Source organism: Buteo buteo, chromosome 6, assembly GCF_964188355.1.
Source record: "Buteo buteo chromosome 6, bButBut1.hap1.1, whole genome shotgun sequence".
In the NCBI taxonomy this organism is placed as follows: domain Eukaryota; kingdom Metazoa; phylum Chordata; class Aves; order Accipitriformes; family Accipitridae; genus Buteo; species Buteo buteo.
The window spans coordinates 29,500,208-29,521,290 of record NC_134176.1 but is presented as its reverse complement, the minus strand read 5'-3'; the positions used below and the strand labels follow the sequence as shown (position 1 = coordinate 29,521,290).

The 21,083-nt window shown below is 38.7% G+C and overlaps 1 protein-coding gene across 2 annotated transcripts in view; it reads left to right on the top strand.

Moving 5' to 3' along the window:
• NPAS3 (neuronal PAS domain protein 3) overlaps nucleotides 1–21,083 on the top strand; it is a 623,235-nt gene that overhangs the window by 581,277 nt on the left and 20,875 nt on the right. For both annotated transcript variants that reach the window (XM_075030304.1, XM_075030305.1), the window contains 2 exons: nucleotides 8,798–8,991; nucleotides 15,579–15,685. In XM_075030304.1, coding sequence (XP_074886405.1) covers nucleotides 8,798–8,991; nucleotides 15,579–15,685 — 301 coding nt within the window. The remainder of the gene's footprint in view (nucleotides 1–8,797; nucleotides 8,992–15,578; nucleotides 15,686–21,083) is intronic.

Here is a 21,083-nt window from a genome sequence, read left to right as displayed (position 1 = left end):
AGAGAGAAATAAAGACACTACATCTGAAGATTACTTATGATTGGTTGTCTTTAGTGCAACAAGATTTGGTTGCCCTGACATACAGGATTCAAGCTAACTTTTTTTAAAAAACCTTTCCGGACTTTCTGTTGCAGAATGATGTAGCCAGTTTCCACCACCCCCCAATACTCTCATTGGAACTGATGCAACAAAAGTCCTTTTTCAGGTTTAATTTTTACTGCTGACAGGAGCACAAGAACTCTGGAATAGTGAGCTCCGAGAGAGTTTGCTCATGGGCAGGGATGACAATTCCTTTATTAGAACCCTGCACACTTCAATAGCTAAATGCTTTCAACTTTCTTTAAATAGTATTAAGGAAAAAATAACCTCAAGGCATTATTTTTAAAGGGGACTTCAAACATTCCATGAGGCAAAAAAAATGCAACACATTTGAACACCAAGGGATTTGCAGTGGAAAACCTGTTTAAAGTGGAGCTATCTTTTGAGTTTCAGGGTTAAAAAAGTATTGGCCTTAAATCAGGGATGCAGACTACCAAAAATTCTGAGGCATTCCAGATTCCTAGCTTAGACCAGCAGTAGCCAGATTCTATAATAGATCATTTAGAACTAAGTTAGTTATGTTAGCTAGATTTTAAATTGACTATGTTTCATTTATTCCTCAAAATTCAACGTACAAAATCCATTATTACATTTGCTAGAAGTATAAGAAAATCCCAGGTTCTTAATCTTTTTTTACTATATAGACTTAATTCTGCAATAACTCAATATTAGATATTTAAGAGTTTATATTTAAAAGCAGCTGTGAAGCAAGCAGATATGCAAGGGTAAATCTGCTCATCTTGAATCCTTCTGCAAATGGTCTGCTCTGGAGGTCATATCAAAGAGATTCTTTTTCCAGCTTAAACCTGTCTTTTCTAAATAGATCTCAACCTGATCTCATTTAATGCATTGATGTCTGGTTTCTTAGTCATTATATTTGCTGTATTACATATCAAAAGGACTCTTGAGAAATTCCCCCGAATTGATAATTCTAATTTCTTATGTATAGCTACTCTGTATTCACTCTGAGGACAGCTGTATTGTATGCTAAACCACGAATTGTAAAAATTGATCCTTTTGTATGTAGGTTTGTATTAAATTGAGATACTTTATTTTTTTCCTGTTTGTTGCCACACATGGGTTCCTGGTGTCAGTTTGTATTTGGCTGTTTGAGCATATTAAAGTTTTGCTAGTGCTTATGATGTTCTTGCCAAGAGCGCTCTTGCAGCAATCTGCACTAGAACAGTCTTTGTGCCAATTACTTCAAAAAGTATTCTGTTATAAAACCAATTTTTATGGCTACTTTTTCAGGTTGCAGTGTGGTGGTTTCATTTAGTTTCTTCTTTTCCCATTTTTTTAATGTTGATCTTCTTCAAATGCTTGTAAGTTTGGAATTATGAAAAAATAATGCAGTGTTGATAGATTGAATTGTTAATAAGACATCTTAAAAAGGAAAAGGGTTCAAAGGTATTAAAATAAAACCTGGCATGTTGAATTACTAACACTGCATATATTTAAAGGATACTACTTAATAGTAGAATGTTTGGAGCTCTTTTTGCAGGGACTGATTCTGAAAACAGAAACCTCTGCAGTTGTATAAAGCAAAATAAATGAAAAATTATAATGTGCAATGACTCAGCACAATATTTCTTGAGCTTATATTATGAGGGTGATTTCAGGAGTGTCAGCTCTACATCTTTTATTTAGAGAAAACCAGCTTGCTAATCCATTGCAATTAATAAAAAATCACAACACAGGAAGATATTTTACAGTACAAATATGCTTTTGAATGGAGGCTCTTGATCATGCAACTTTTACTACTGCAATGAATGCCAATGCAAGGCGGGACCTCAGAATTCTGACATGGGAGCCATCGTGGTGGTAAAGATATATATGTGTCCGTATACGGTGCAGGACACTGTGCCATGCCATAGTAAACAATAACTGCTAATCTATTACCCCATATAATAAAAATGAAAATTCTGTTATGTAACTGAATAAAAATCAGCCATAAATTGAGGGTCTAATAATGTTAATGTAAAGGATCTAAAAATGTTGATAGCAAATATATTTTTATTAATTATTCTTGAGCAACCTCTGGTCTGCTGTTCATTTCCCAGGCTATGAAGATTTTACAACTCTTGAAAACCAACCTATTGTACACTCTTGAAAATGCTGCCTTTTTTTTTTTTTTTTTTTTTTTAAATGGCAGCTTTGGGAATTGTTTATCGTACAACAGTCTTCCATTACTCCCATGGAGATGTTATAGTTTATTCTTTAGATAACCCTAACCTAGCCACGTCCAGATCAGGGAGCTTCATATGATAGACATAACGTGGGCAATGTCAGGTTCTTGTTTTGTCTTCACTCTTTTGGAGAGTTAGAAAGCTGTCCCCATTCCCTTCCCTTTAGTTTATTATCTAGTGAGAGGCAAGTGGGAGATAAGAGGTTATGCAACCTGAGGTTGAGGAACGAGCGGCTTTTTGCACGAGTGCTCAAAACACTAACTTTTACGCAGAAGAGCAGCTGTTCCGTGTGGTGTACTTGAATGAAAGTGACTGTGGCTATTGTGCTTGCTGCTGGTCTCAACATTCCTCATATGCAATAAATAATAGTCTGTTCAGGTCATTTTAGGGATTGAGCAAGAGCTACGAACTGAGCCTTCAAAGCCAGAGTATTTCTCATGTGATGCTTGTCTTTAAGCACCCAATGAGTTTGAGGTCTCATAAGGATACTTTTTTAAAACCCCTTGGGATTAGCCTAAATTCTGCCTCTGACTGTTTTAAGAAGCAAAATAGCTTTTGAATCTTATTATTTGGAGAGAGTGATACCAGAGGAAAGATGGGAAAAGCCTAGAGTGTCTCCAACAACTAGTATTGACTTTTTAACAATAAAATACGTCCAGAGACCAAATATGCTGTTTAAATGTAAATACCATTTCCATTTTCAGACTGCCTTTTGCAGGTGTATTTGAGGGGATTTGAAATGTACTTGTAGATGGAAAAGAGGCTATTGACCTTGAAACTACATATGTGTTAGGAATAATGTTTGCCCTCCTTGAAATCAGACTTGTATTTTTTGAATGGGTGCTCAAGACCACAACTCTTGACAGTGGTTCAGGTAGCATTCAGAACATAACTGAATTAAGACTGACTGCATTTTACTTACAAAGCTGTTTCTCAGGAGTCATAGGTTACTGCTTAGTCTCTTTTTTTTCTATCCACCATGGTTCAGACCCACTAACAGCTGCACTAACTACTAGTTTTCTTTGTTCTGGTGCAGACTTAATATAATAGGACAAGGTTTGTGTGTAGAAGCAATATCTTTTATTAGATGGACTACTATAATCAGAAGAAATGCAAAGAAACAGGTTTTTCAGCATACAAGCACTTTTTCAAGGCTAAAACTGAAGCAGCAAACTTCTGAATCAAATAAGAGTTGAGAACAATTATGGGTGATGTTAACAAGGGAAAAGATGGTATGATGGTTATTTTATAGATGAAAAGAGATAGTAAATCTAACTTTGATATAAGAGGAGCATATATCTACAAACTTTACCTTTCACAATTTCACTATCTGAGGGGTGATTGATCAGGTTTCCAGACATGCAGGAATCCCCAAGCGTGGCCGCTGGGCATGTGCAAACTACTTTACATGGCTCATGCTGCAAGTCCAATGTGTTCTCTGTGTGTTAAGCTAACTGTACACATGATGGAGAAATGATGTCTGTGTGTACAGCGAGTTGGATGCATGTGGGACACATCAAACTTGGTGCATGTGGGATGATCCAACATTTTACAGCTGTAGCATCTCACTCCTTTTCAACATGAAAGTGTCATGCTCCATGGGGCCTCCTGTTAGGAATACTGAAGTGTTTATAAAAATGCAGTAAGTCTGAGAATGGGATATACAAGTATTACTGGAATTGCAAATACAAGGCTGTGCTGTACCTCTCTGATCCCAACTGCTGCTGAATGATAAGTATAGGCAAGTGATCTATTTTCCTAAAGCTTTCCTGAAGACTGGGAGAGCAGGCTTTGGTCTCAATGTGGATGGGGCTGTGGAACCCCAGAAATAAATGGCTTCTCACCATGAGAAAACACAAGCAAATAGAAATGTTGTAGTGACTACAGTGGGGTACAGGGAGGAAAGAAGAAAACTGTGGTAGATAAAGAAACCTATATGGAAGTTTAGGTTGATAGGCATGGATATATTTTGATGTCAGAAAAAGAGAACCTTTAAGATATCACTGCGTGAACTCAGATGTGACAGTGGACTCTCGCTAGTGTCACAGGCAGGTTTTGAGTTTCATGTCCAGGTATCTGTGAGTATCTCTTTGGAAGAAAAATGTAAGAACATGGATATAATTTGTTAGATATTTCTTCAGCCAATTTTAGCAGTTTAAATTAATTGTGTTTTAAATATCTAGGTCTTGGTTTTGGAAATATAAAATAACATCTTTGAGAAACCAAAACAAATATATATATCCCTGTAATCACAGTTGTTTCTGCAAAGGGGGATAAATGTATGTGTGAGTTGTTCATAAGACAGCTAAATAAATATCTAGGTGCACAAACTAAATTAGGATGTTTTCCTATGTGACTGTCTTCGCAAAATTTGGGTCTAAGCAATAATTTTAAGGCTTCAAATTTAATACCTCATTGAGAGAAATGATGTGGAGGGAGCACTTCTGCCAGTGCTGTGGTTTCAGTCCCATAATAAATTGGCATAGTGATTTACACAGAGAACAAAAGAAATAGTTTAGAAATTTCTTTCTAATGGAAGTTTAAGTTTTGAAGAACACAGAGACATCTGAAAGGTGAAATTCACAGATTTTTCATGCTTGCAGGTTTTTATAGCCTCTGGTAATGCATGTCCTTACTCTGACATCACATGTATGTGAAAAAACGGATGTAATATTTAAAGATGTCTTTTGACAAAGAAATTATTTACATCTCCAGAGGTGAGATTTAGCTTTAAAGGATGATGAGCAGGTTCCAGATGTGTTTTTCAGTTGCTGGGCTTTCCTTTCCTTAAGTATTGACAGAGGAAAGGTTTTATCAAGGTCTTTGTGATATGCTTGTTTATAATGAGTAGACATTAGTAGACCACATCTAAGGGCTTATCGCTTATTGCTGACTAAAGAGAGCATATGGCAGAGAAAAGAAATATATATTTGTCCAAGCAATGTGGCTTGTTAACACTCCCACACTCATAAACTGTGTTTACATGTACTTACAATATTTTGCAAATCCCTTTTCTAATCAGCTAAAAATAAAAGCCAAATAATGATTTTTTTTTTCCAATATTGGAGTGTAAGGCAAAGTTGATTTAGAATTTTTTTAACAAAGCAATTAAACTGTACAGAAGATTTTCATAATATTTGTTTTGCTTCAGCATGCGTATGTTATTTTCATTTCACAGTGTTAAAAAATTTATTCTTACAAAATGCTTTTTGGTTCATCCACCTGTATATCCAAGTATAACTGTTATACAACTAGGTTATGCTACAAGCAAGAACAGAGGTCAGAATGACCTATGTCAAATCCTGGTCTAGATCAGATCACAAGGTTTATTTTGACCATAAGATTTCCCTCTGCTTCTATGGGATGAAATCAACATGCAAGTTACAAGACCTGCCAATAAACAGTTTGTAAGCAAAAAAGTCTCTGAACTGTTAACCCAGTCCAGCTCCCATTAGAGTAAAAAAGCAGTCTTGCTACTAATTGCATTTAGGAGGCAGATGGAGAAATGCTGGGGAAATCTGTACAGCTCTTGACATACAAAGCTTCTGATGATGCCTGTGATCAGGTGTACAGCATTCACCCACCTTTTTATAATGGATAGAAAATAGTATCACTGTCTTCTCTTGCTGTGACATCTAAATGTGCCAGTCTATTCATATAGCAGTATTAGAAAGAAAGAAGACAATTATAGTTTAAAGATGGATTTGGACTGTTGCATACTTTTCAGAAGAAAGCATTTATAAAGAAAACTGCACAGAAGAGCTGCATTTACTTTTGATTTTCGGAATATTCCGAGGAAATTTTTGTTAAATATTTACATCTGGATCCAAGTATTGTCCTTCATAAAACAGTTTATTCTTGCAATTTAGCTTCATTAAAGTCATAATACTGCTTTAGGGTATGATAGACTAGTGCTGTGGGATTGAATTATAAAGAGATTAATTTTAGCTACTGGAGATAATTGACCCTATAATTCCTATCACCCCTAATCCCAGTTCAAATGAACCAGTGTTAAAAGTGGCAATACTCACAGTGTAGACAAGGTCATGACAGCTAGAATTGTTTTTTACTACCAATTAGATTTCCCACTTGGTGCGTTTGACTAATGTTGTCATAGAAAGGGATTTCAGGCATGGAAATACAGTTTCTTTAGAGGCACACAGGCACTGGAACTGATGGGCAGTTTGCTGTACATTTCCCAGTGTACAGAATCAGAATGCAATTGAGGGCTGACCCCTAAAATTTTAATTCAGATGGGGATTTAGAACATGTTTTGATCCATGATAGACCTAGGAACAAGCTAAATAATTTGAATCTGGAAGCAAACTCCCTTAAAATTCAACAACGTTAATATAGGGTGGGTCTAGCAGGTTTGGAACTGTCTCTTGGTGCAATACTACATCTGAGGTGTATTTCAGATGAGAAATCAGAAAAAAAGTGAGGTACTGACTGAATAGAGAGTTGCTCAAAAACAAATCATGTTGTTATTTAACTGCAAATGACATGGTGGTTTCAAAAAATACAAGGAAGAGATAAACGGATTTTAAGTATGATATATCTTAAAAATTCCCTCAAGTGATAGTGCCAACTTCAAACATATTAGCATGAGGACTCTTATGAAAAAACAACAGAACAACAATACTTTTGCATAGCACGTTCAGTATGAGATGATTTTTCACATTATTACTAGTTATCCATCAGCATTTTTCCAAGCATTTACAGATTTGATTTTTTGCAGTAAGCTGAAACTGCATGATAAAAAGAGACAGATAATGATAAAAAGCAGATGTGTATGCAAGCCTAGCTAGAAGGAGCAAAATATACTATTACTGCCCCTCTTGTGAAGTTAATCCTATTTCTTTTAGCTATTTCTTCATTAGTTAATGAGGTCTTGAGAAAAAAAAAAAATAAAAAAGTGTGTTTGAAATGGTGGGTTTGCATCCTTGCCTTTAGGAACTTTTTCAAATATTCATAGAATAGTTTGCCCTTGGAAGGTGCATTAAGTGTGAGTTTAGGCAATAATTACTAAAGATGTGGGTGGTCAGAAACCTGCAACTGAAATGGACAAACACAGCAGCTAATCACTTTCCTCATTCAGATTCACTACACTGGCTGGAGTCGAAATGTAAAATAATGGAGAAAGGAGGTATTTTAACGATTAGGTTAAAAAAAAGAAACAAACTTCAAGGCTTAGATCACGGATCTGCTAGCATGAATTAGATTTGAATTTGGATGCACTTTGTGGTTTGCAGTCTTATTAATGAAAGATTTTCTTCTTTCAGTTTCTATTAACAATCAATCTCAGATCAGAAGCAAAGTGTTTGGCTGCTGTCTTTGTGCGATGAGTGTCAGTGAACTTATAACTACATCCCATCTCTGTCACCTCCTCCAGTGCACCTAGTACCAACCAACATCTCTGTTGACCTCTGGGTAGTGAGTCGGGGATCACAGTGAAAGGGGCCCCCATCCCCTGGAATCTTTCTCTTCATGTTGATGTTGTAACACACTCAGGGTGAAAATCTGGTATAGCCCGCAACGGCCAGTTCTTACAGCTCTTTTATCCATGAGTACAGGAACTGTGGTTTCCATTTTCAGTTTGATATCTGCCATCAGTGCTGTATTTATATTCTTTTATTGAAAAAAACAACCCCTTTCTTTATCCACAGAACTCATGAAGGAGTAAAACTGGAAGTAGTGGATTGTTCTTTTCCCAGAGTTTCAACTTACTCCATTTCCGGCAGCATTCTTAGAATTTCACTCTCCAGGGTTGCAATTGCATCTCCCAGGCATCTTCTGGTGTTATCTTGTGAATAGGGAAAGAAACCATCTGCCCCCAGAGATCCCCATACATACAGAGTGTACTAGGCAAAGGCATTATGTGTCTACGTAAAAAAAAAAAAAAGCTTGCTGTCGATGCAAGAAGACCATCCTGCAGCTGAGCTCATTGATCACTTCTCAGCTGTTCCTTCTCAAATTGCCAACCACAAAGAAGAAGTAATTCAAGGCTGTGAGCAGTCTCTCCATGGTGTAGGTGACTAGCAATTCAATTAAATCCATTCTGGAAAAGTTTCAAAACTGCCAATCTCTTTGTCTCATGTACAATTTCCAAATGTTAAAAAATTAATATTTTATTAATTTCTACCTTCATTGTTTCAGTTTTATCTCCCTCTCTCTTTTCTTTTGTTGAATTTCTAGCTTGTTTTTTTCTTCTTTCTTTCTGTAACAACCACCACAACAAAAATCAATACCACAAGGAGTTCTGAGGTTTTTATTTGATGAATGTGAAGCTTTTGCCTGTTATGTTCTTGTCTTCTTTTCTGCCATGAGGACATATAGGACATGTTGACAGCCAATATTAATACGCTTAACACTAATACTGGCAGTTACTTAATACAATTTTTGGCTGTGTTAAGTGGTCAGTAGGGAATAGTAATGCTATCCTTTAAAAGAAACTGATGTCACAGTTGCATCCAGAATTCACTGGGGTTTCTTTTATTGTTTTTATTTTCCAGGTGATTCATATAACAGGCCGGTTACGTCTGAGAGTGTCACTGTCCCACGGACGGACAGTACCCAGCCAAATCATGGGACTTGTTGTCGTTGCTCATGCTTTGCCACCTCCTACAATTAATGAAGTCAGGATTGACTGCCACATGTTTGTCACTCGTGTGAATATGGACCTCAATATCATTTACTGTGAAAATAGGTACAGCTTTTAGCTCCTTTTTTCTTTGTTTTAGCTGTGTGTGTTCTTTGTTCCATGGGCTTGGCAAAAAGTTTTGAAATTTATGACTCTTGCAATGCCATCCTGGTGTTGTATGAGAGCATTGAATTCACTCTCATCATCATCACCTTCATTTTCATTACATCTTTAGAGGATAAAGGTAAATTAAAAACTACAGGATATCTTGCTGGAATAGAGGAGGATAGACCAGGAAAGATTCCTCTAAGCTTTCCCTGCTTTTTACAATCTCCCACCATCCCTCTCAGAGGCAAGATTTGGGACTAGACAGACGCTGGTCTGACCTGTATGGCCGTCCTTATGCTCCCCCGTCCTCCCCTCCACAAGTCTTTCTGTCTGAAGTTTTAAAGTTTTCCATTTTTTGCATTGATTTGCAGATTACAGCACATCGTGCTTAGTGTTTAATGGAACAGAAGCACAGATGGCCTAGATAGTAGGCTAGAGAGGTGGGATCTGTTGCAGTACGAGGTGGGAAAACCGTAGAATAAAATTGGTTAAGGGCACACTGAGAAAGACAGCAGTGAAATGGGAACAGGTGATGAGGAGCTGGTTGAGGGGGGCTGTGTTCAATGTGGTAGCAACAAGTGGACTAGGAAAGTGGAAGACGGGATTTAAATTCAGCTGTCTACTCCCTGGGGGGGTGGGTGCCGGTAGCGTGGAGGGCTCCCCATGAGGGTCTGCTGGGGCAAGGCCTGGCAGTCGGGACCTGTCCCAGCCCCCAGCCAGGAGCAGGGTAGCTGGGGGCACCGGGGCAGCCTCAGCCCTGGGCATCAGGCACCTGCCTGGGGACGGGCCGAGGCCAGGCCGGGCCGTGGGCTGGGCCTGGCTCAGCAGGGCCCATGGCTGGGCAGGGCCGGGCTGTGGGGAGCTGGAGGCTGGCCCTGCTGTGGCATTGCTGGGGCAGGGGCTGAGGGCCCCGGGGGGCAACGTGGGGTCCTGGGCCGTGGGCCGGGGGAGAGGAGCCTGAGTGGTTGAAATGGGATCCTGGGCTGTGGGCAAGGTGTGGGAAGGCCCACAGGGCTGGTCAAGACCATTAAGGCTTATTGGTGCCCTCAGCGCCCTGAAAAATAAAAACAAATTCTACGGAACAGGTATTTAGAGCAGGGTGAAGATATCTGAGAAGGAAGATAAAAGTAACAAAGAAGTTTGGGTCCATTGGTGGAAGTCTGAGGTATGGGGGGAAGGTTGGAAAGGAAAAAAGAAGGTAATGCAGCCAAAAGAAATTTTGTCAAGGGGACCTGTCACCAAAAAGTGGAACAACAAGATGACTAATGCAAGCTTTTCATGTGACAGCAGCTGTGGCATATTATAAGTTAAGAGTGGAAGCTCACTGATACGAGCGATCATAATTGCTTGATCATAATGGAATACCTATGATCAGGATACTACATGAGTATAAATTCTTATTGAAAGGGATATACTCAAATGTTTTGTTGAATCAGGGCCTTAATTTAAAATAATCTTGGATTTCAGTTATGAGGTTATCTTTGCTGTCATGTTACTGAACTGCCACAATAGTATTAAAAATAATATTGCTTGGCTATTAGAGAGAACACTTCATCTAAACTTCCAAAGCATTATCTAAAGAGAATATATTATTCTCATTTTTAAGCTTGGAAAAACTGCCCCATAGAAAGTGGCTCGCACAAGGTCACAGAGAATGCTGGTAACAGTATTAAAGTTTGGGCTGAGTTTTTGCCTGTGACTCTACCCAATGAGCATCTAGATTCTGTATAATCTGGCAGCTGGTGAAAGAGCTCTGGGGATTAACAGTATGATCTAGAAGAAACCTTTTGCCTTAGTCTTTGATTTGACTGTGACCTACCTAGGTAATAAGGGAAAGCTGCTACCACTGCAGAGCTTTTCAATGGCCTCCGTGAAATGAGTTGCTGGTATCTGTCCAGTTCCTAATGAACAGATTTCCTTTTAACAAAATCACCTGCACTTACTGTTACCTTCGCTGGCAACCTCAATAAAAAAGCCAGGAATCAAATGGATGTGAAAAATGAACTATTCCGTCAGGTCAAGTATGATATGAATTTGTGGGCCATGTTAGAAAGATTTATACTTCCTCTGCCATCAGTTTGGCATTTTTATGAGCCCTAAATTGTATATGTTTTTTTTTTAATTAAACACTTTTCTCAAACCTTCCCTTTACATTCATGTAGCAATAAAACTTTCAAATGCCTGAGAAAGGCATCACTGAAAAAAACATAAAATGCATCAGACATGGAGCGCTGATTGGTAATAACATAGAAAGAGCTGATAACACATAGTAAACTATGGTAAGCCAGCTGACTTATGCAAGAAAGTGTTGATCTTACTAATGTTTTTCATTCAATAAGGTAAAGGCAACATTATAAAGAAACTTTTCCTTGTTTGTGATGGACTTTATCTCATATGCTAGGGTAGAATGCATACAATGGTACTTGAGTTTATGTTGCAATAGTTCCATTTTAAGCCCCTGTGCCAGTGTTTAAAATAGTTTATAAAAAGAGTTTCAAATAGTAGAAACACTTCTGCTGGGGCTGGGAGGTGAATGTTAGCTCACTGAGGCAGTGGGATTTCCACTGATGGAAAGTGGAGTAAGGTTGACAGGACTTGGATTTCATAGCAGATACAAAGCAGAATATGACTGTAAAAGCTGGAGGAATGGGAAGGACAGAAGAAGGGAAGAAATTAACTGAACAGCTGATTGAAGCTGTCAGATGAATTATCTGGGCATTTGCCAAGGCCATTCTCCAAGTCAGGGAAGTTGGGATCTCTCTTCTGGGACTATAGAAAAGGAGATATGTATCCCATCCTGAATATATGGGCTTGACTCCTGGCACTTGCGGGCAGCTGGGAAATTCTTTGTGGTGCCACAGTAAAGCAAGCACAACATTGATGAAAACAGAGAAAAATGGATCCATGCTGGGGAAGCTGTAAGCACTATTTATGGAGCAATGGGGAGTTGCTGGCAGCTGCAGGGAGTATGAAGCAGAAGCCATGCTACTTAACTGAAATGAATGCTCACAGTGGACCATTGGATCAGCAGGGGTGAGATCAATAGTACTCCTAGTTTTCCAAGTGGTTGCCTGCTTGCAACAGCAGGGAGCAGGAGTGACATTACTCAAGTCTTTGGGTGTATCTTGTTACTTTCCTCTGAATGAAGAGGTCTGTATCAGAATCCTGGACTCAGTGCACAAACCAGTCAACAGTTAGCTTCCCTTCGAGACAAGATCCGTTAGCTAGTACACTGGCTATTTCTAGCAATTAATATTTTGAGAGTCTTAAATGGGGATGTATAATTTTGTTGCCTAAAATGCAGTATGTTAATCCATGTGTGTTTTCCAAATATGGGATTCATGTCATCTAAACTTCACTGTCTAGTCTAAAATAGTCTAGAATTTCTTTATTAGTCAGTGGAGTAAGAAAAGCACCTGCAGAGGACAAATCATCTTAGACAATGATAAATAACTAAAAGAAAAATAAAAAGACTGCTGCTAGAGTACAGCATCAGTCTGTATTTTCAGTGTCAACTGTTAGTGATTGGAGACCATCTGGAGAGAGCCTATAGCCCAGTTTAATGTGGAGTGCTATAGCCATATCTGCTAATATATGCCCAAAAGGAAATAACCCAGTGAATATGGCATCTTCCAAATGGAAGAAGTTTGGCCTGTTAGCCATGACAGTGGTTGCCAATAGTTCCTTCAGATATACAGAAACAGCCTTGTGTAGAAAGCCTCAAGCCTACAAATGTCTGCACAATTTGGTCCTAATTCAGCAAAGCACTGTCCCATATACCTACTTTTGCATTTCAATCTTGTTAACAGTCCTGTAAAGCAGTGGAACCACTGATCTGCTGAAACATAAGTCCGTGCTTATGTTTTACAGGATCAGGTCTGTGTATTCAGCAGAACTGAGTTCCTACCCATCAACCTGTTTTATTTTGTCAAAGGACTTGGGAGCCACAAGATCTGTCTCCTAAGTATTGCTCTAAGATATACTGTAATATTTCTTGCTTTTCTTCATGCAAATTATTTATTTTCCATCTTTGGTACCTTTGATATAAGCATGAGTGTCCTATTTGATGTAATTTCTTTTGCTTCTGGTTTTGGTGTCATTGCTTGCCAGGGATCATCACTTACATCTGGATATTCTTTCTGTTTCTTCTTCCACTTTTTTCATAAAAAAAAATCCTACGTCCTTCATATGTCTGTTTGAAACAGCTTTTTCTTTATATTATAGAATCATAGAATCATTTAGGTTGGAAAAGACCTTTAAGATCATCAAGTCCAACTGTAAACCTAAACCTGCCAAGTCCACCACTAAACCAGGTCCCTAAGTGCCACATCTACGCATTTTTTAAATATCTCCAGGGATGGTGGCTCAACCTCTTCCCTGGGCAACCTGTTCCAGTGCTTGATAACCCTTTCAGTGAAGAAGTTTTACCTAATATCCAATCTAAACCTCCCCTGGCACAACCTTAAACTTAAAGGATTGTGAATCTGCTTCCACAATTGCCTTGCTGTGTTCATTTTTATCTGTGAAGACTTTACACAACCATGCTGCTGCAGAGAAACAAAATACAGCTGAGTCAGATTTACCAGAGGGGGAAGCAGAATGATCATCTTCCATGTTAGCCCTGTGAACTGTAACATTTGCAGCCTGGGTACATCACAGGGCTGTGGCCTGCCTCGAGATTGCCCCTTTCAACAAGGCTGGGCAGGGTGGGATTTCTTCTCCTGGACCTTGAAGCAGAGCCACCTCCTAACAGAAAACACAGTTCTTGGGCCAGAGAAGAGACAGCAAATTGTGCCAGTGAGGAGAGTGTAGACATGGGAGAGGGAGAGACTTGAGTTCTGGTTCCTGCTCCATGGACTGTTTATACACTTAGTCTAGTATAAAAAGATAATATGCAGTCCAGGGGACAGAAACCTTTAAATCTCAGACTCCCTTCCTTATGGTGAGGTTTCTTATCACTGGGCAGAGTTCCCAAGTCCTTTGTTTCCTAACCCATAATTCACTGTGCAGCCAAGGTGGAGGAACTCAGCAGGAGGGATAGGAAGTCCCACTGCCACAGTTCCAGGCTTGTCTTTATCTTGGTGAATTGTTTCCTCTCTGAGAAGGTAGGAGAGGTGCTTTTCAACTGTGGTTTGTGATAAGCACTAGACGGGTATCCCCAGCCAGGTATCCCTCATTTGGTTAAGTGCTATAACTACTAGGCAGTTGTTTGAAAGTGCACATCCTTCAACATGCTCTGTCATGAAAGTGGGAGAAGGCTGTTGTGTTTTGTGCTAAACTTAATTTGACAATTTTTACTGGCAAATTCGAGCCCACCTGCTTTACCTGTGATGTTTTTCGTGTTTCCTATTTTTCAATTGGGAGAAACCACCAGTGCTCCTGTGGTGCTGTCTAATGCTTCCATTCTCCTTCAGTCTTTCTGGTCTATGCATTCTCCCTGCCTCAGCCACCCAGACAAACACAGCTCTGCTAGTCAGTGCCTCAGTGGCTATGTTTGCCCCCTCTGCCTGCTGGGAACCCCTCAGACCTATGCAGTTTGGTTTCTGGTTTAGCCTCCCCACTGGCCTCCCTCAGGATCACACTCCAGTTGTTTGAGCTATCTGGTTGTATCAAGATGTTTGGTGTTTCTTACAGCTCCCTTAAAAGGATGGCAATTATATCTTACAATTGCAAAGTGGGCTTAACCCCAACCATTGCAGCCTATTTCAAGCCCTAAAAAATTATTCTATTTCTAGAAAACAGACATAGTTTAAAATGCTTGTGTGAGCAAGGCATTTTCCAATTGTTTTGTTATTTTCAGTACTGCATTTAAAGACATTGACATCTTGACACTCCATGACAGAAGTTTACACGTGCACACAGATATAAGCATGCAGACACAGACACACAGACACACACACACACAAAGGTCTGCAGAATAGATTTTAAAGTTTCTATGTGCAATAAACAACAAAGTCCCAGTTGAAAGGGCCCAGAGTGAAAGCTGAGCTCCCAAATGAATTAGACTAAAAAAGATAACACCCTGAGGCATCTGTATGTCTCAGCATTTAAATTATATCCCTTGAAATATCAGTTTGGACTTGGTGCCAAGAAATGGTTGAAGAGCTTTTTCATGAATATACCCAATAGAAGACCAATCTGTTGAAATGAAATGTGTCTCTAATCAGTTGGTATAAACATAACATGTTTTTACTTTATTATGTAACCTTGAATCATCTTGGTCTTTTAATGAGGATTTTGGATTGTTGCTAATGCTTTACAATTTCATGGAATTATATTGTCTTGGTATTATGCTACAGGGACAATATGCACTAGAACTTAACTTTCCACTTATTTAAATGGATAAAATGATTTCAAGGTTTCTTTAAAAAACATTTTCTTTCTTTTTTTTTTCTTTAAGGCTATGTCTTGTTTGTACAGCTATTCTGTTCAAATTACTATAGTGGTGAAAAAACTTTTTAGCAGATTTTACTTTCTGAGTCATTTGACAGTTCTTGTATTCTTTTCCTTCTTGAATTATCGGCTGTATTGTTTTTCCTTTTTAGGATTAGTGATTACATGGATCTGACCCCTGTAGATATCGTAGGAAAGAGATGTTACCACTTCATTCATGCTGAAGATGTGGAAGGCATCAGACATAGCCACTTAGACTGTAAGTGCTTCCATTTTTGTGAAAATATTCTGGTACAACACTTGATTGTTCCTGAACTATTATTTATATTCCATAACTGGGGTCTTCATCTTGCACCTGCTTTTTTTGTCATAAGGTTTCATAGAGGGTGGCTCAAATATAACTTTTTGTATTATTTATTTTCAAGTCTTTTTATAGACATATAAGATTGTTCACATATGTGGAAATAAAAAATTATATTTGTATTACCAGAGTTTCCAGCAGCTGTTCATTTACACATGCTATGCATTATTTTACTCCTTCAAAGAGGCTTAGGTGAGAAACTCTCTCCCTAGCACAGAAAATGAACTCCTCTCTTTTTGTTTTTTATTTCCGAGTCATAACGTGGAGGTCAAAAACTGCAGCATATTTGGGATTTCACCAAGTTTCTCAATACAGAACTGAGCTACAGCTCTACCAGTGTTTTAACCACCCTGTGTATTAACATCTAAATGGCCCCCCCACTATCTAAGTCCCTGTTATTGCACACAGGTAGTATCTGATCAGGAGAAGGAAAACAGAAGTATAAAAATGTTATGAGACACAAACCTTACAAGAGAGCATATGCATATGCCTGTGTATGGGGGAAGGGAGGTTCAGCTTGATTCCTTGTAATTAAACTCTTTGTATTCCTCTAAAGCCATAGGGCCTAATTCTTTTCTTGTTGAGATCTGTTGACTTCAGTGATGGTGCTCCTGATTTACCCTGGTGCGAAAAGAGACTTAGGCCCATAATCTCTAATTTATCTCTGCCTGCAGTGAAGCCAGATAAGTCTTTGGAAGTTTCAGTGACTGACTGCGTTTATGATTGACGTGTGTTTTTCTTAATGTAAAAGACTATCTGCAAACTGCCTCTTAAATTCAGCGTCCCAGATTTGAACAACTGTGCTCCCCCTGCACCATGTCCTGCTAGCATTTCCTAATAAAAGGGTAGCAACCCAAATACAGCCATGTTTAATTAGTTTTTACAAAACCATATGACTACAATAGAAGGCAATATAAATCTTCAGTCTGAAAGTACCTTGCTTGATCAGCAAGGGGAGGTAGGAGGATATCTGCAACTGGAAAGCAGAACAGGGACAGCTTCTATGATAATATATGACAGCCAACAACAGTATCAAGTTCTGTAAAGCTTTCAAATAGTCTCTGAAGTTTCTAGAAGGTAAAGTGCATTTGGCGTAAGAAGGTCAGGTTAGATAAATTTCTGTGGAAAAAAATAAAATCAACTGTCCAAAACTATAAACAAAGTAATTTTGCATCATTTACATTTTGAGCATTTAATATCCAGGAGAATATGTCAGTTGCTCAGAAATGAAGGAACAAATTCAGAAACTTACTTGGTGCTCTTGAAACTGGAAGTCAAAAATGACAAGTTGCACTTCCACTGCACTATCTGACCGAGGAAATAAAAGATATTTATGACTCAGACTTAACATACCACCTGGCAGAGATGAACATCCCATTTGAAAAAGACCTTAATCTTCTGAATGACCACTTCTCTCTGAAATAGAATATGCTTTATGAAACATTCATCTTCTGAAAACTTAGAGACCTATGCAGACAGTGTGAGTGCAGTGTGGTCCGGTGTATAAGCACTGGACTAGGACTCAGGAGACCCTGGAGACAGGAATGACTTCTAGAAAATCACTTCACCTTACTGTGTTCCTGCTCTCACTGTACGTCCAGTTTAGCTAATTGGACTGCAAGCTTCATAAACTCAAAGACTTTCTCCCATTATCAGCATCCAGTACAGTGGGGTTCCAAACTTGGCTGTGCGGCTATAGCATAATTATTCTTGCTAGGCTAATCTTTTTTTCAGTAGATGAGCCTGGTTACATCTTTTATGTATAGTTGTTCTCTTGGCTTATAGGAACAAGATGTTCACAGAATCATTCAGGTTGGAAGGGACTCTGGGACATCATGTAGTCCCACCTCATGCTCAAAACAGGATCAACGCTGATTCAAAGCAAATTGTGTAGCACTTTGACTAGTTGATCTTGAAAACCTTCGAGGTCAGACTTTCTACAACTTCTCTCAGTGGCCTGTTCCAATTATCCTTAATGAGGGCTTAATTATCCTCACAGTGATTTTTTTTTTTCCTTCTATCCAGTTGGAATTTCCCTGGTTTGGTTGTGCACCTCATGGCTCCATCTTTGCAGTAACCTCATCACAGGTATGCTGTTAGGTCCCCCTGAAGCCACCTTTTCTTCAGGCTGAACAAGCCTCGTCCCAGAGCCTTTACTCACAGGGCAAGTACTCCAGCCCCTGACTGCCTTGACAGACCTCTGCTAAGCTTACTGAAGTTTATCAATATATGTCCTGTGCTGGGAGCCTAAAATTTTATTCCAGATGCAATCTAAAGAGTGATGAAGGGGAATAATGACTTTCTGTGATCTACTGGCTATACACTTTTTTGTGCAGCCCATAGAGCACACTGCTGATTCATGCTTAGCATACTGTCCACCAGAACTGCAGGTCCCTTTCCGCAAAGCAACAACCCAGCCAGTCAGTTCCCAGCCTGTACCATTGCAGGGAATCAGTCCATCCCAGGTACAGGACTTTGCATTTGTCTTTTCATGTTGTTCAAACTCATGCTCCGGATGAAAGATATTCAAGTTTAAATTAGACTTGGGAACAGCTCAGGAAGTATACCTGCCCATTATAAGTCCTGCAAAAGCTGAAGTGGTTCATATCTTTGCCCAGAGAGATGCTTGACTTTTCTAGCATTTGGAAAAAAACTTTGTAGAAAAAAAACAAGAGAAAGAAATCGCAAAATCCCGAAATACTTTATACCAACTTGTCCATCCTAGAAAATCAAGTTCAAACCAAACTAGAAAGAGAAAATCCTCCTGGTTTAGTTAAAATAAAATTAGAGCTAAAATTCAGGAACTTGCAGACACTGGCTGTAGAAGGTAAAACCCAGCAGAACTGCAGTTCCCCAAAATAGACAATTCAGGAAATTTGCCAGTACAACATACAAAATAATTGCTTGAGATTACAATGGGGGGGGGAAACCACAATATTATGCAATATTTTGAAGAGGAGCTGGAAGCTGAAGTAATGGTTAGAAAGCCCTATAGAAAAGTAGAAGCAGGACTTGAGAAAGCAGAAATCTGAAAAGGTTGTGTTTTATGGAGGACTGCAGAATGCAGCTAATAATCTTGATTGATTTTTACAGGAGAGAAAATAATTTTTAAAGATTAAAACGAGAAGAAACCCAAATTGCAGTAGTAGATCTAAGGGTAAAAAGAAACACAAATGAAACAGCTACTCTGCCTATTCACTGACAACATACCAGGAAAAAAATGGAAAAAATAAGACCAATACATCCTCTCTTCTCATCCAGGTTATTCAAAGACATCAAAGAGGAAAACAAGCAAAGAAGAAAATGTTGCACTAAATCACACAGAAAAAATCAAGAGGGCTGTTGATGGCTTCAGATCATAGCAGCCCATTAGAAACTGAAAAACAGGCCTTGTTAACACCATCTCAGATAAAAGACAAAAGCAGTTTCAGGAATGTGACCATAACAAGTATAATGGTGAAGAAGGTCTGCAGGACTATAGCAGTGACAACAGTCTTTTGTAAGGGAACTGCTGCCCTAATGAAAGGTCAGTTACAGTCAATAGAACAGCTTTCATTGGCTTCAATGGACATGGGGATTATAACCTAAACCAGCAAATTTATATGGACTAAAATTCTGACCCCAGTGAAGTAAATAGAAAAAATTCCATTAGGTTCAGTGGAGTCAAGATTTCTACTTAGAGATTTATGTTACTTATAGCTTGATGCCCTTGTGGATTAATAAAACAACATTCATACTCTAACTCTACATATGCCTGCATTTATTCCAATACATGGTGGTGATCCCACAAGTTATTGAATTGTCAATTTTTTTCAAACAGAAATAAAAAGTTTAGGGATAGTGTTTCTATCTTGTTTCATTCAAGTTTTCAGTGATCATGCTTTTTCACAAATCTCCCACACAACTGTTTGTTGTTACAATTCTACCTTGTTAATCTGTTTCCCGTTTTATAATGCTTCATGGTTTCAGAAGTTTGGGAAACTTTTTGTTCATCTTCGCTGTGTTTGTTGAACAAATTGCTTGTAGAATACTGACACATATCACTTATCATAAATCAAGTTTCTCTCACAGAGATTATAGTTAAAATGTTCTCTAGTCTAACAGCCTGTACACCTTCCAGCATCATGGCTCAGCTCTTGGCTCAGCTGACACACAGCAGCTGGCTAAGCTGCAACAACTTGTGTTTGAATCTGAGCCCTCAGAAATTGCAGGTCTAGCTGTACCCTGGCTCAGATACAGTCCCTAATCCTAGCTATGTGTAACAGAGCTCTTCATTAGGATATGTGGCATGAAAGAGTTGAAGTTGAATGTTCTATGTTTCATAGTTATGCATCTAGAACTAACACCCTAGAAAGACCCCTCATGCCCCCAGTTCTACTTCACCACTTGTAAGAATGGGGAAGGTGAGCAGATCCTCTCTTTTTACTTGCCTCTGCATAGAAACATTGCAGGGCTGAACTGTATGTCAAGCATAGGGCAGTTCATACATTTTCACCAAGTCATGAGTCCCTGCATGGGTAGAACTGCCCTTGTTCCAATGACAAGAAAATTTCCCTGATCTTAAAGCTAGCAGGATACATTTTGTGTCAAATCAATATCAGAAATCAAGCAGATTAATAAAATTACTGTTGTATCAGGTCTTAGCACTGTCTGTAGAGCCAGCAAGGGCAATTGACACTCACTGCTCTCTGGAGTACGATGCTGTGCGTATGTGCTTCCATTTGGTTGACACTGTTATCATACAGAGGTCTGCAACATCACTTTTTGATTTAAGAAATACATTTCTTGCTAAGATTGAATGGATATCATATGCTGTAGGAGTATACCTCTTCCATTTAATTGAAAAAAATTAATGACCTTCATTGAAAATCAAGTACTTGATGTTACTCTTCAATGAAGGTCATTAAGAAAGCAGCAAGGAAGGATGAAAGTCAGGACCTCTGAAGGCAACCATGAATATGCTTTTGGACAAATATAGGACAACGTGCCACCATTTGAAAATTAATATATTGCTTGTAAGAACACTGTCACAAGTATATATTGGTATATAATATGTGCTTTTTCATTTTGGAATCCTAATTGAGGTCTAAATTCAGAAACCTGACACTGACAAAAAAAGATACTTGTTGTCCTCAGCTATTGCTTAGAAAATATCATTCTGTTTCTTCAGGATTTGATTTACAACTATAAGAAATACAATTCCTCAGGAACAGTGAGCCAGGGCAGTTCATTTCCCATAAAGCAAAGGTCTCTGATGAGTATGTTTGGTAGCACTCCCTCTGATCTACTTTATCTG